Source organism: Anguilla anguilla, chromosome 11 (assembly GCF_013347855.1).
Source record: "Anguilla anguilla isolate fAngAng1 chromosome 11, fAngAng1.pri, whole genome shotgun sequence".
NCBI classification, from domain to species: domain Eukaryota; kingdom Metazoa; phylum Chordata; class Actinopteri; order Anguilliformes; family Anguillidae; genus Anguilla; species Anguilla anguilla.
Genome location: NC_049211.1, coordinates 36,539,114 through 36,552,291, shown reverse-complemented (window position 1 = coordinate 36,552,291; position 13,178 = coordinate 36,539,114). Strand labels below are relative to the sequence as shown.

Genomic DNA, 13,178 nt, shown 5'->3' with positions numbered 1-13,178 from the left:
AGCGCCTCCCCCATACCGCCTCCCCCATTAGCGCCTCCCCCATACTGCCTCCCCTCATTAGTGCCTCCCCCATACCGCCTCCCCCATTAGTGCCTCCCCCATACCGCCTCCCCTCATTAGTGCCTCCCCCATACCGCCTCCCCTCATTAGTGCCTCCCCCATTAGGGCCTCCCCCATACCGCCTCCACCATTAGTGCCTCCCCTCATTAGTGCCTCCCCCATTAGGGCCTCCCCCATTAGGGCCTCCTAGATACCGCCTCCCCCATTAGCACCTCCCTCATTAGTGCCTCCCCTATAGCACCTCTTCTATTAGAGGAGACAGTTTTAGGATATTGTGAAAATAAATACAACAAATATATAAATCCTATCAACTTAGTGATGCTTAAGTGAAAAATTAATTTGTATGCAGATGGTTCTTTATTGTTGTGCTCCCTCACCAGCCCAAGTTTTACAACCTGCAATTTGCTTTTAAGTCCATTCCAGCTGCTCTTAGTCCCCATTCACACTATCGCTGAATCTGGTTGTCGCTTCTCATTTTAGTGCTTAATACAGTCAAGTTCACACTTAGTACGGTTTTGAATGAGAGCAATATCTAGTAGTAGTGAGTCCTGCTCAAAACAGGTAGCGATTACTGAAGTTGACTCTTGTTCGATGCAAATGAGCTTGGTTGTGTGAGTATGGACTGGAACGGGAGTTGGCAATGGTAGCAGACATGCAGTGGCTAACTGTGCAGGGCTCCCTGACTTCCTTTCACCCTCCGAAACCAGCCAGTGTGTTAAACACAGAGAACACTAAGAGTAGTGCTGAGTACTGTTAAAATCAGACAGTGTGTTAAACACAGAGAACGCTAAGAGTAGTGCTGAGTACTGTTAAAATCAGACAGTGTGTTAAACACAGAGAACGCTAAGAGCAGTGCTGAGTACTGTTAAAATCAGACAGTGTGTTAAACACAGAGAACGCTAAGAGCAGTGCTGAGTACTGTTAAAACCAGACAGTGTGTTAAACACAGAGAACGCTAAGAGCAGTGCTGAGTACTGTTAAAATCAGACAGTGTGTTAAACACAGAGAACGCTAAGAGCAGTGCTGAGTACTGTTAAAATCAGACAGTGTGTTAAACACAGAGAACGCTTCAAGCTTGCATACAAGTCAGCTACACTTGATTCTTAATGCTTTGAAAATGAATGTATGTTGTTTACAGCTTCCTATATTCCAGTAGATCCAAATGGCCACCTTAGGTAAACCGACTTAACAAGTGTGATCTTATTATTGTTTCTCTCTCTTGGATTAAATCAATTGGGCTTGTAGTTTATAAATAAATATTGTATTATTTTTGAAACCAAAGAAGGTTGGTTTCCGTCTACATTTTTACCTGTTGTTGATTATGGTGACACTGTACATGCATGCAACTTCTTAATGCCAAATCACTGACCCTCTGTCTTCTGTATGAGTGGTCTGGTTTAACTTTACTAACTCTGTGTACTCATATCTCTTCATGTATAAAGCTGTCAAAGGAAAGCTTCCCTTGAGTTGTGTACCAGAGTGAGTAGCCATTCCACGCCATTCCAGCAATTTCTTGCTTTTAAAATTCCTCAAACTTGGGAAAAGGGCTTTTGATTACTGATCGCTGAAAAACTGTAATAATCTTCAGAATCATCTTAACCATGTTAATGTTATTATGATTTTTTTGTATGTTACATTCTTAATACTGTAACTGAGGAGTGCACCTGATTTCAATCTAGTTTACCTGTTGTATATCACTGCAACCTGTCTTATTCACAATATATCATTGATATTGTTTTATGACCGTGTGTCTGTCAGATTTTTTTTAAAAGACATGTCAATCTCAATCGGCTTTTCATGGTAAAATAAAGAATAATTAATCAAGCATATGTTGCTGTTTTCTTTTTACAAAATGTGTTGTGTATGAAAAATGATTGCACCAATAATAACACCTACAAAACAGACTCAATCCAGTAATATTACGTGCTTTAATTTGGTTCTCAGGTGTTAGAAAGACCAGAAAGACTGCTACAGACACAGAAGCACTAGGAATAACAGTTTACTGCGTACAGACGCAGCAGAAAAACATACACAGCTAGAAGCTCGATGTATGCTGAGTGTTCTGCTAAGTGGGACAGGGAAATGGTCATAGACAACTACTAAACACAGGTTCAATAAGATACAATACTTATTTTGTACAGCTATTTCTAGCCAAGAACACAGTGTGAACTAAACTGTGTTCTTGGCTAGAAATAGCTGTACAAAATACGTATTGTATCTTATTGAACCTGTGTTTAGTAGTTGCCTATGACCATGAAATGCACTTTTTGTACGTCGCTTTGGATAAAAGCCAAATAATTAGCCAAATAAATGTAATGTAATGTAATGGAAATGAAAGCTTCTCTTTGAAGGCGGCTCCGTAGACAGCGCTCATACAAGGTGTTATTTGGCTCCCCGTGACCTCTAACATCCTGTCTGTGCAAGTACCAATCACTTCACAGACATTGTTTCAGGATACACAATCAGCAAAAGGCCAAACCTATCTGACCAATCATGTTTTTTACCGTGTGTACTGTGTTTTACCACTGAAAATGTGTATGTTGACAGTTGAGGCCAAAAGTTTACATACACCTAGGCTAAAGATATTCAAACTCAGTTTTTCACAACTCCGCACATTTCATGTTACCATACACTTCTTTTGGCAAGTCAATTAGGGCATCTACTTTGTTCACATCAGAGGTAATTTTAAAACAACGAAGTGTACATACACCAAGTGGACTGTCTCTTTAAACAGTCTGGAAGATTCCAGAAATTGATGTAATGATTTTTTAGAAGCTTCTGATTGGCCATATGTCATAATTAGGAGTTAATTGGCACCTGTGGTGCCTACCTTTAGATCCACTGCCTTTTTGTCCTTGATACTATGGGAAAATCCAAGCAACTCAGCCAAGACCTCAGAAAAAAGAATTGTGGACCTCCACAAGTCCGGTTCCTACTTGGGAGCAATTTCCAAACAACTGAAGGTACCACAAGCATCTGTACAAACAATTGTATGCAAATATAAAAATCATGGGACCACACAGACACTGCATCATTCAGGAAGGAGGCAGAAATTAACCCCAGGGCTGAACAAACTAATTCGAAAGGTTCACCTGAACTCCAAGACAACAACGAAGGAACTAGGGAAGGAGTTGGAGGCATCGGGTACCAAAGTATCTAGCCTATATCCACCATTAAGAGAATCCTACACCGCCATGGTAAATGGACTGCATTTATATAGCGCTTTTATCCAAATTCATATATATGAATTCATATACCTTAGTTTGGCTCCTGTACCCAAAGTTAACTGTTTGGGTGACTTGCTCTACAGACTGAGGGGTTTGAATCCCAACCATGGAAGTGTCTGTACTGTGATTCCCTGTCTATCTGTACCCCTCTCTGCTTTCACTCCGTCTGGAGAAAGAGAGAGCATACAGCACTTTCACCCCATCTGGAGAAAGAGAGAGCATGCAGCACTTTCTCCCATCAGGAGAAAGAGAGAGCATACAGCACTTTCACCCATCAGGAGAAAGAGAGAGCATACAGCACTTTCACCCATCAGGAGAAAGAGAGAGCATACAGCACTTTCACCCCATCTGGAGAAAGAGAGAGCATGCAGCACTTTCTCCCATCAGGAGAAAGAGAGAGCATGCAGCACTTTCACCCATCAGGAGAAAGAGAGAGCATGCAGAACTTTCACCCCGTCTGGAGAAAGAGAGAACATGCAGCACTTTCTCCCATCAGGAGAAAGAGAGAGCATGCAGCAGTGCAGACTGTCTGCTCTCTGCTTGGGATTAAAATTATCTTCTTATGCACATTTCAAAAGCTGAGGCCTTCACAAATACAACAGAGCGGTAGACTATGAGATTGCTGGCTCTCTGTCTCCCAAGCTCCCATTAGCTGTTCTCATAACCAGGGGTGTGGTTTAAAGGATGTCGATTTGCCTGAAATAAAGGCAGTCAGCTGAACACAAATACAAAAATGCTAATCAAACAGTGGAGGGGCTGGAGAGTTTTATTAGATGCTCAACTGCAGCCTGTCTACTTGTCAGAAAAAATCAGATTGCAGAAAACCAATCTCACAACCCCAGCCTTTCCTGCAGATAGTGTGAGGTTGAGATTGTGACAAGAGGCAAGCCACTGAAGAAAAAATAGAATATACTACACATACTTGAATCCTCCCAAGTGATATTTACTGGCCGTGTTTACAGGTAGGGCTTCACTGGGTGCATGTTCCTTCATTTATATATCCATACCAGGAGTTGAAACCATAACACAAATCGCACAAGGAAAATGTTACTGAACAATATACATTTATTCCAAAAATCAAGACAAACTGCAAATGCACAATACAGATGTGTTTTAATAGTCAACTACAAACATAGGCTCTTTGTCACACAAACATACAAAACAGTTCAGTCAATAAATAGCAAGTTAGACAGAAGCTTACTGAAAAAAATACTGGCCTTCAATAAGTGGTGCTTGTGATAAAGGAAGCAAAAATGACAAGCTTTATTGTTAAGCAAGCTAGAGAGCTACGTAACTTGTTAAAATGGGGCTTCTTTACCTCCTCCTTCCCACATAACTAAATAGCCTGATCTATGTGAACCTGTTGAAGCCACCTGACAGCTGAATGCATGTTACTTTGAGCCCATGACATCACAATGAGAAGTGTTAATTTAATCCTTTCAATCACACCTGTCCAGTGACATCACAATGAGAATAGTATTAATGTAATCCTTTTAATTGCAGCTGTTCGATGACATAACATTGAGAATAGTGTTAATTTAATCCTTTCAACCACAGCAGCTCAGTGACATCACAATGAGAAGCGTTAATATAATCTATTCAATTACAGCCATTCAATTGCAGCTGAACCTGCTTCAGTTACAGAACATTTGAAACTTGTAACTACAGTATTTGTTCTCAAAACTGCACCATTAAACTGACACTGCTCTAAAACAGAGCACATTTTCAAATAAACATCACACGCTTACTTGAATATATATAGGTTCTAGTGAAAAAATATGTTAATAATGACATTTCATGAAATCCTGTATTAAAATACTTCAGATTGTTTTTTTTTTTATTTTTGAAAAACTAAATACAAACAGCAGAGAAACATGCACTTCCCTCTGAGTGTTACTTAGAGATGCTGGAATATTGTGCATATATTTAGAGATGCTAGAATACTGTGTTTGTTACTCAGCAATGTTAAAATACTGTATGTGATACTGAGATGATTCAACTCAGTGGGTGTTACTGAGAGATGATTAAACTCTGTGGTGTACGAAGGTAATATTTGTCCTCTATGATCAGAATCTGCATCCCTCTGGCAGGAAGAGAGCCTGCAGTCCTCTACGGACACTCAGCATTTCCTCCTCTTGCTGTTGAAACAAAGCACACAGCAGCATTAATGTACCAAACATACACACACACACACACAACACTCCCCCTCACACTACCCATTAGTGTACCAAACACCCACACACACACAACACTCCCCCTCACACTACCCATTAGTGTACCAAACACCCACACAAAAATGAAGAAAATTTTAATTCCTTATTCTTTAAATGGAAATTAAGGATGTATGTTTGAAAATTTGGTTTATGAAGTCTTTCCCATTTGCTGTGTCTCTTCACCCATGTGCTGGTTGTGCTCCTTTTAGAGGACACACTGAAAATGAAACAACACTTACACTAGAGCTATTTTTGTCTGGAAGGGCTATCAACCATGAAGGACTAGGTGCAGCCGACTATTCATGCACTGTCAGTTTGGATACCAGCAAGTCCATTCATTCCACGCTCAGGGTTTTTAGTTAAGACAAGATTAAACGATTCAAATGTTTCAGAATATTTATTTATTATTTATGAATCTTTATTGCTACAGGTAGGTTGACTGGAGCACTCTTTTACAGCAACACCCTGTGAATGCCCCTAAATAGCCTAACCCGCATGCATTTGGACTGTGGAGGAAACCAGAGCACCTGTAGAAAACCCACGCAAACTCCACACAGAAAGGCCCTGTCCGGGATTCGAACACAGAACCTTCTGGCTGTGAAGCGACAGTGCTATATCCACTGCACCATATTGCCTTTGTGAGTGAAATGGATCAGCCATCTAAATCCAATCTGAGAACTTACTGGTACCTGACATATTTACTTTTTATATATAAATAAACAGGTTTAGTTTAAATGAACAACCTGAACACTTACTAGTCCCTTCCATATTTTATGATATAAATAAAGAGTTTCATGCAGTTGCATGCTCTCCCCCATGAATTTTCACTGTATGAATATACAGTATAATTGGTTCTGCAATCTCCTCGATGCCCTGATGTTGAATTCGATTTTGGTTGTTCTGTCTTCTGATTTGGCCTTGGTGCCCAATTACATTTCAGCGGCGGCTGGTCAGAGGCAAGGGAGGCAAAGCTTGCTAAAGTTTGATAGAAAGAAGAAAGGAACAAATACCCAGCTGATTCAGTTGTATACCCATTATTAACATCTGAATCAATGTTTTAAGAGGGTTTCTGTTGGTTTCTCCTCAGTTTCAGCCTTTTTTGGGGGATTTTTCAGCTTTATTTGGATAGGACAGTGTAGAGAGACAGGAAAAATTAGGAGGAGAGAGAGAGGGAGAGGGAGAGACGTGCGACAAAGGTCGGCAGTCGGATTCGAACTGCCAACATCGCGGCTCGCACTGAGCATGTGCATAGCGCTCTACGGACCGCGCCACTAGAGGCCCATTCTCCATTTCAACCGTTTAACTAGGTTTCCGCCTCCCTCCCTGGATCTTCTCGCATGAGGAACCTGGAGGCCTGGGTGAGAGTCAGTGATGGCCAGTTGGGGATGAATTAAAGGCACGTTCAAAAGCGAGTCTCTGGCTCTTTCACTCCAGTGACCACCCCTGGTTCAGGGCCTGAGAGCTTTGGAGCTCACACTGACCTGCAAATCCTGCCCTGTTTCCAGCACCCCTGTTATAAGAGAGCCAGGAAAGATAAACCAGGCCACACCGTAGAGGTCCCACTGTACGCTGCCCACTCACCATGTCCTTAAATAGTTTGTCCTGAACAGACTTCATGTCTTCCCTCATCAGGCACATCTGAAAAAAATTTTTGATTTTGATTTTTGTGGAAAAAAGATTAGTCTTGATGACAGAAATCAGCAATTTCAGAATGCAAGTCGCAGAAACACATGTATGTGCACGTGTGTATGTGTGCACGCGTATCTGTGTATGAGAGCTCAAGTTTAACAGCAGAGGTATAAACTCAAGTTTAGCTGCTTCTATGGTACTCTCTAATGCACCATGCTGTTTTAGATACACATGAGAAGAAAACACAAAGATACATGAAATAACTTCTGGCTAAACCCGATACTCTTACACAGATCATCTAGCAGAAACATATACAGCCGTGCATTCTCCCTTTCTAACAAACAACAGAAATACAAAGGTAGATCAGCATGTGTTTCTGCCTACAAAAAATGAAGAAGCGAGTAGATAGCTTAGAAGTTTCACCTCAGATGTGAAGATCTGTTCCTCGTACTCAAGGCTGTGACACACATTCTTCTGGAAGGTGCTCCTCAGGTTCTGGAGCCTGTGAGAGGAATCGACAGACACTCTTTAACCTGATCAAACAGGGACACACACACTGTGCTCTTTAATCTGATCTAATGGACACACACACACACACACACACTGTGCTCTTTAACCTGATCTAACGGACACACACTGTTGTTTAACCTGATCTAACAGCCATTTAAGGCACCTTCAAGACCACCTCACTGTCCCAAAGCAAAAAAGTAACATTTACAGACCTGTTTAACCCTGCTTATACCTTATATAACTAATTTAACGGCATTGTTGTTTTATTCATGTCTATTATCTTAATTCTGATTTCAATGCCATTATGGTGTATCGCTGGTATAAAGATTACCAAGTAAGAATAGCACTGAAAGTTATGATTGTTGATGTAGTGAGTGTAGTGACTCTCCATGCAGGATACACACAGGGGCACTCACACAGGGGGTCCCTCATACGCAGGGGCAATCTCACACAGGGGCAATCTCACACAGGGGGTCCCTCATACGCAGGGGCAATCTCACACAGGGGCATTGTCACACACGGGGCAATCTCACACAAGGGAATTCTCACACAGGGGGATTCTCTCACACAGACATTCACACACAGGAGCATTCTCACACACAGGGGCACTGTTACACACTAGGGTAATCTCACACAGGGGAAATCTCATACAAAAGGGCAATCTCACACAGCGGCATTCTCTCACACAGGGGCACTCTCACACGCAGGGGCATTCTCACACAGGGGGATTCTCTCACATGGGCACTCTCACACAGGGGCATTCCCATATAAAGGGGCAATCTCACACAGGGGCATTCACACACACAGGGGCACTGTCACACACAGGGGCACTCACCTTTTGCTCTCTCTCTCCTGGTAAGAGTGAAAGGCCTGGGTCTGCTTCCTCCAGTACGTCTGAGAAAGACACAGGCTGCCGATTAACTTCGCTCTACTTGCAGCAGCTTCTGTTACAGCTAATCGTGACTGCACACACTTGGGGTTGCAGTGTCGGCTAAACTGCTCCCTCTCCGCCCGCAGATAGGATAGGCAATAATAAGCCTTGGGCTTCAGCCTATTCCTTTTTCGGTCATTGATTGTGCAAATTTTATTGTGTGAAATGGATTAGTGTAAACACGCATGATGATGTATTGTCTGTTGCATATCCACACTACTTGTCAAATTTTGTTCCTTATAATGTGTGACCGAAATAAACTACATATTCATTCATATTCATTCAGATGGTTCCCTAACCACACCACCCCTCCACAAGGACTTTTCTTCAACACTAAGGGCTTAGTCTACTCGCACCAGCTTCTGGTGCATCTAAGAGGACCTTTCTCCAACACTAAGGGTTGAGGAAACATCCGGAAGGGTGCAGCTTTTTATAATTACTCTAGAAGAACCACTGCATAGTAAATCCTGCGCACCTTAAAGACAAACAACCAAATACAAATACTTCTATATTAGACCCAATTGATTCAGTTGAGATTTTAAATGAGTTATCTGGAAAGGACTGCCAACTACAAGTGGATGTGGCATTTTGTAGACCGTGTTGCTTATGTTTTACATGTGAACTTAAAGTGAATATTCCAACAGGACAGACATCCTGTCAGACCTCCAGCTCTCCTGTTTGAAGTGATATAAGTTACGTCAAATGTACTTTCCCTGATTATAAATCTGGGAGAAGTTGAGTAAACATCTTTATATTTTATCTTAAAAAAACCTGAAATGCAAGGAAAAAAAGTGATTCCACAGGGTCTGTGGACTTGTCTGCAGTGTTTATGAAAACAAATTTTGGTTTTAACATTCTGTATAACTCCAATAAAATCTACATGTTAAAAGGGACACACAGTAAGTTCCTTTTCCACGTCCTTCAGGTCGGAGTTGTCCTTCTCCAAGTTGCGGATCTCTTCTAGCAGCACACCTCTGATCTTCTCCAACTTCTGAGATCTGCACAAAGAGGAACTCACTTAATACTGCTGAGATCTGCACAAAGAGGAACTCACTTAATACTGCTGAGATCTACACAAAGAGGAACTCACTTAATACTGCTGAGATCTACACAAAGAGGAACTCACTTAATACTGCTGAGATCTACACAGACAGGGACTCACTAAATACTGCGGAGATCTGCACAAAGAGGAACTCACTTAATACTGCTGAGATCTACACAGACAGGGACTCACTAAATACTGCGGAGATCTGCACAGACAGGAACTCACTAAATACTGCTGACAGAACTCAAACTAAAAAAAAACTCACCTGTACTGATGAATCTGCACGCTAACGGAAGACACATGCTGCTGAACAGTCTTCAGAGACTGCTTGGCAAAGTGATCCATCCTTCTGGAACGATTCTGAAGAGAAACAAATACATGTACAAAGCACGCCACAGCCATCGGTAAATTCTCCTACTATGTTAAGCCACTTCATCAAATGAAGTCCCTTACCTGTATCTTACGCTGGAGTTCAGAGTTGAACTGGCGGCACATGGAGCTCATGTACTGTGAGGCGTTGAATTCCGGAGCTTCAAGATCCCCATCACCCTCCATGTTGGCCTCCCAGAAACTGGACACCACACGGGACGACACCACAGAGCACAGCTCCGCATCTCTCACTGCAAAAGAAACACACCCCCCCTCACTGACATGCACAAAAATACTATCATCTTTATACATCCAAACAAACGTACAATCGCACATCTGCAATTTGTATATATTTAAGTATTATTTAAACTATAACCTTTTGATCCGGAATCCATAGCTAACTTTTTCAATTAGTTCCAAAGCCTTAAAAACTCTGGTACCCAGGCATTGATCTCCAGAACCAGTGCTGATCAGACAATATGATCTCTGCTGCATGTTGCTACCTGCATCCGTGAGGCTTTCTCCTTGGCCTGGTGCTGCCACAGCGGGCCCTCTCTCCTGCCTGACCTCGCCTCCCTCCTTCAGAGGGCAGGTCAGGCTGTAAACTGGGGTGAGGATTTACAAAAGTTACACATCGCATTCCAGTTCATGCGTATGGCCCGTCACACGAGCACACTCCAATTATTTCAGACTGCTGTCCTCAGCTTTCTCACAGCCCCTACCCTGACACACCCACCCCCCCCCCCCCCCCTTTCACCCGGATACATGCCCTGCCCATCTCAGTCTGACACACACCTTCCTCCTCCTCCTCCTCCTCCTCTTCCTCCCTGGCCTTGAACAGCTTCCTGGGCCGCATGCTCATCCTCTGCCCTGTCCCTGAGCCTCTTCCCTCTTCTTCTTCCTCCTCCTCATCCTCAGAAGCACTGGAACGGTGGTGGGAGGGCGGGCGCTTCCGGCCCAAGCCAGGGCCTGAGGACCGCACACGAGACAGGGTCCAGAGATGAGCAAGCAGCTAGCTCCCTCTCTCTGATCCGCTAACAAGCAGCTAGCTCCCTCTCTCTAATCCGCTAACAAGCAGCTAGCTCCCTCTCTCTGATCCGCTAACAAGCAGCTAGCTCCCTCTCTCTAATCCGCTAACAAGCAGCTAGCTCCCTCTCTCTGATCCGCTAACAAGCAGCTAGCTCCCTCTCTCTGATCCGCTAACAAGCAGCTAGCTCCCTCTCTCTGATCCGCTAACAAGCAGCTAGCTCCCTCTCTCTGATCCGCTAACAAGCAGCTAGCTCCCTCTCTCTGATCCGCTAACAAGCAGCTAGCTCCCTCTCTCTAATCCGCTAACAAGCAGCTAGCTCCCTCTTTCAAATCTGCTAACAAGCATCTAGCTCCCTCTCTCAAATCTGCTAACAAGCAGCTAGCTCCCTCTCTCTGATCCGCTAGCAAGCAGCTAGCTCCCTCTCTCTGATCCGCTAACAAGCAGCTAGCTCCCTCTCTCTGATCCGCTAACAAGCAGCTAGCTTGCGCTCTCTAATCCGCTAACAAGCAGCTAGCTCCCTCTCTCTGATCCGCTAACAAGCAGCTAGCTCCCTCTCTCTAATCCGCTAACAAGCAGCTAGCTCCCTCTCTCTGATCCGCTAACAAGCAGCTAGCTCCCTCTCTCTGATCCGCTAACAAGCAGCTAGCTCCCTCTCTCTGATCCGCTAACAAGCAGCTAGCTCCCTCTCTCTGATCCGCTAACAAGCAGCTAGCTCCCTCTCTCTAATCCGCTAACAAGCAGCTAGCTCCCTCTTTCAAATCTGCTAACAAGCATCTAGCTCCCTCTTTCAAATCTGCTAACAAGCAGCTAGCTCCCTCTCTCAAATCTGCTAACAAGCAGCTAGCTCCCTCTCTCTGATCCGCTAACAAGCAGCTAGCTCCCTCTCTCTGATCCGCTAACAAGCAGCTAGCTCCCGCTCTCTAATCCGCTAACAAGCAGCTAGCTCCCTCTCTCTGATCCGCTAACAAGCAGCTAGCTCCCTCTCTCTGATCCGCTAACAAGCAGCTAGCTCCCTCTCTCTGATCCGCTAGCAAGCAGCTAGCTCCCTCTCTCTGATCCGCTAACAAGCAGCTAGCTCCCTCTCTCTGATCCGCTAACAAGCAGCTAGCTCCCTCTCTCTAATCCGCTAACAAGCAGCTAGCTCCCTCTCTCTGATCCGCTAACAAGCAGCTAGCTCCCTCTCTCTAATCCGCTAACAAGCAGCTAGCTCCCTCTCTCTAATCCGCTAACAAGCAGCTAGCTCCCTCTCTCTGATCCGCTAACAAGCAGCTAGCTCCCTCTCTCTGATCCGCTAACAAGCAGCTAGCTCCCTCTCTCTAATCCGCTAACAAGCAGCTAGCTCACTCTCTCTAATGCGCTAACAAGCAGCTAGCTCCCTCTCTCTAATCCGCTAACAAGCAGCTAGCTACCGCTCTCTAATCTGCTAACAAGCAGCTAACTCGCAAAACAGCTGAGAAACAGCTAACCCACTCTCTCAAATCAGTTAGCAAACAGCTAAACAGCAAAGACAAACGGCTAACCAGGCAAATAGTTAACTCAGTCTGAAATCAGGAAGGATAAGCAGTGATTTACCTGACATATGCTCTTTGAACTGTTCATTGGAAGATGGCAGCTTCTGTCATAAAACACATTAACCTTTTAAGCACCTTAAAACTTATTTAGTCTTTATGTATCAAATACAGGGTTAGACGCTGATTTTTTCCCCCCACTGGTCACCCCGCCCAAAGGTCATAAATTTTGGGGACTCAGATGGAATTTTTGTGGGCTAATTATACAGCACATGAAAACCACTACTATATATATCCAGCGTTCATTTAGACAAATTAAATTTACACATCTGAATGCCGGTTACGGCATTAGCATAAATTCATGTTTCAGGAATAGGATATGCAAATGGTTCTGTTTGTAGACATATTAATTTAATCAAAATCTACTTGCGGAATAACACGTTGTCACAGGAATATCTATATTCTATAAGATATCTATATTCTTACATTTTACGGCCAACTCAGCTCTAGTGGCTACATTGCAACATTTCTTGGCCCGGTGACTTTCAGCCATGCTTAATGCGAAATCCCAAAATAATGTTAAGGGTGTCTGTCCACACAGCAGGGACAAGTGCACTGTGCGTAAATTATGGATTTTTGGAACTTTAAACAGGTTG

The 13,178-nt window shown here is 43.5% G+C and overlaps 1 protein-coding gene across 1 annotated transcript in view; it reads right to left on the bottom strand.

The window, feature by feature from the left end:
- Positions 1-4,044: 4,044 nt before the first annotated feature.
- The window catches only part of LOC118207914 (synaptonemal complex protein 2-like), a 35,841-nt gene continuing 26,707 nt past the window's right edge, over positions 4,045-13,178 (bottom strand). Inside the window, exons 37-46 of the mRNA XM_035382114.1 lie at positions 12,587-12,629; positions 10,780-10,953; positions 10,488-10,589; positions 10,069-10,235; positions 9,881-9,975; positions 9,469-9,568; positions 8,475-8,533; positions 7,553-7,631; positions 7,082-7,138; positions 4,045-5,425 (exon numbers count right to left, since the gene is read on the bottom strand). Coding sequence (XP_035238005.1) covers positions 5,354-5,425; positions 7,082-7,138; positions 7,553-7,631; positions 8,475-8,533; positions 9,469-9,568; positions 9,881-9,975; positions 10,069-10,235; positions 10,488-10,589; positions 10,780-10,953; positions 12,587-12,629 — 948 coding nt within the window. The 3' untranslated portion in view covers positions 4,045-5,353. The remainder of the gene's footprint in view (positions 5,426-7,081; positions 7,139-7,552; positions 7,632-8,474; positions 8,534-9,468; positions 9,569-9,880; positions 9,976-10,068; positions 10,236-10,487; positions 10,590-10,779; positions 10,954-12,586; positions 12,630-13,178) is intronic.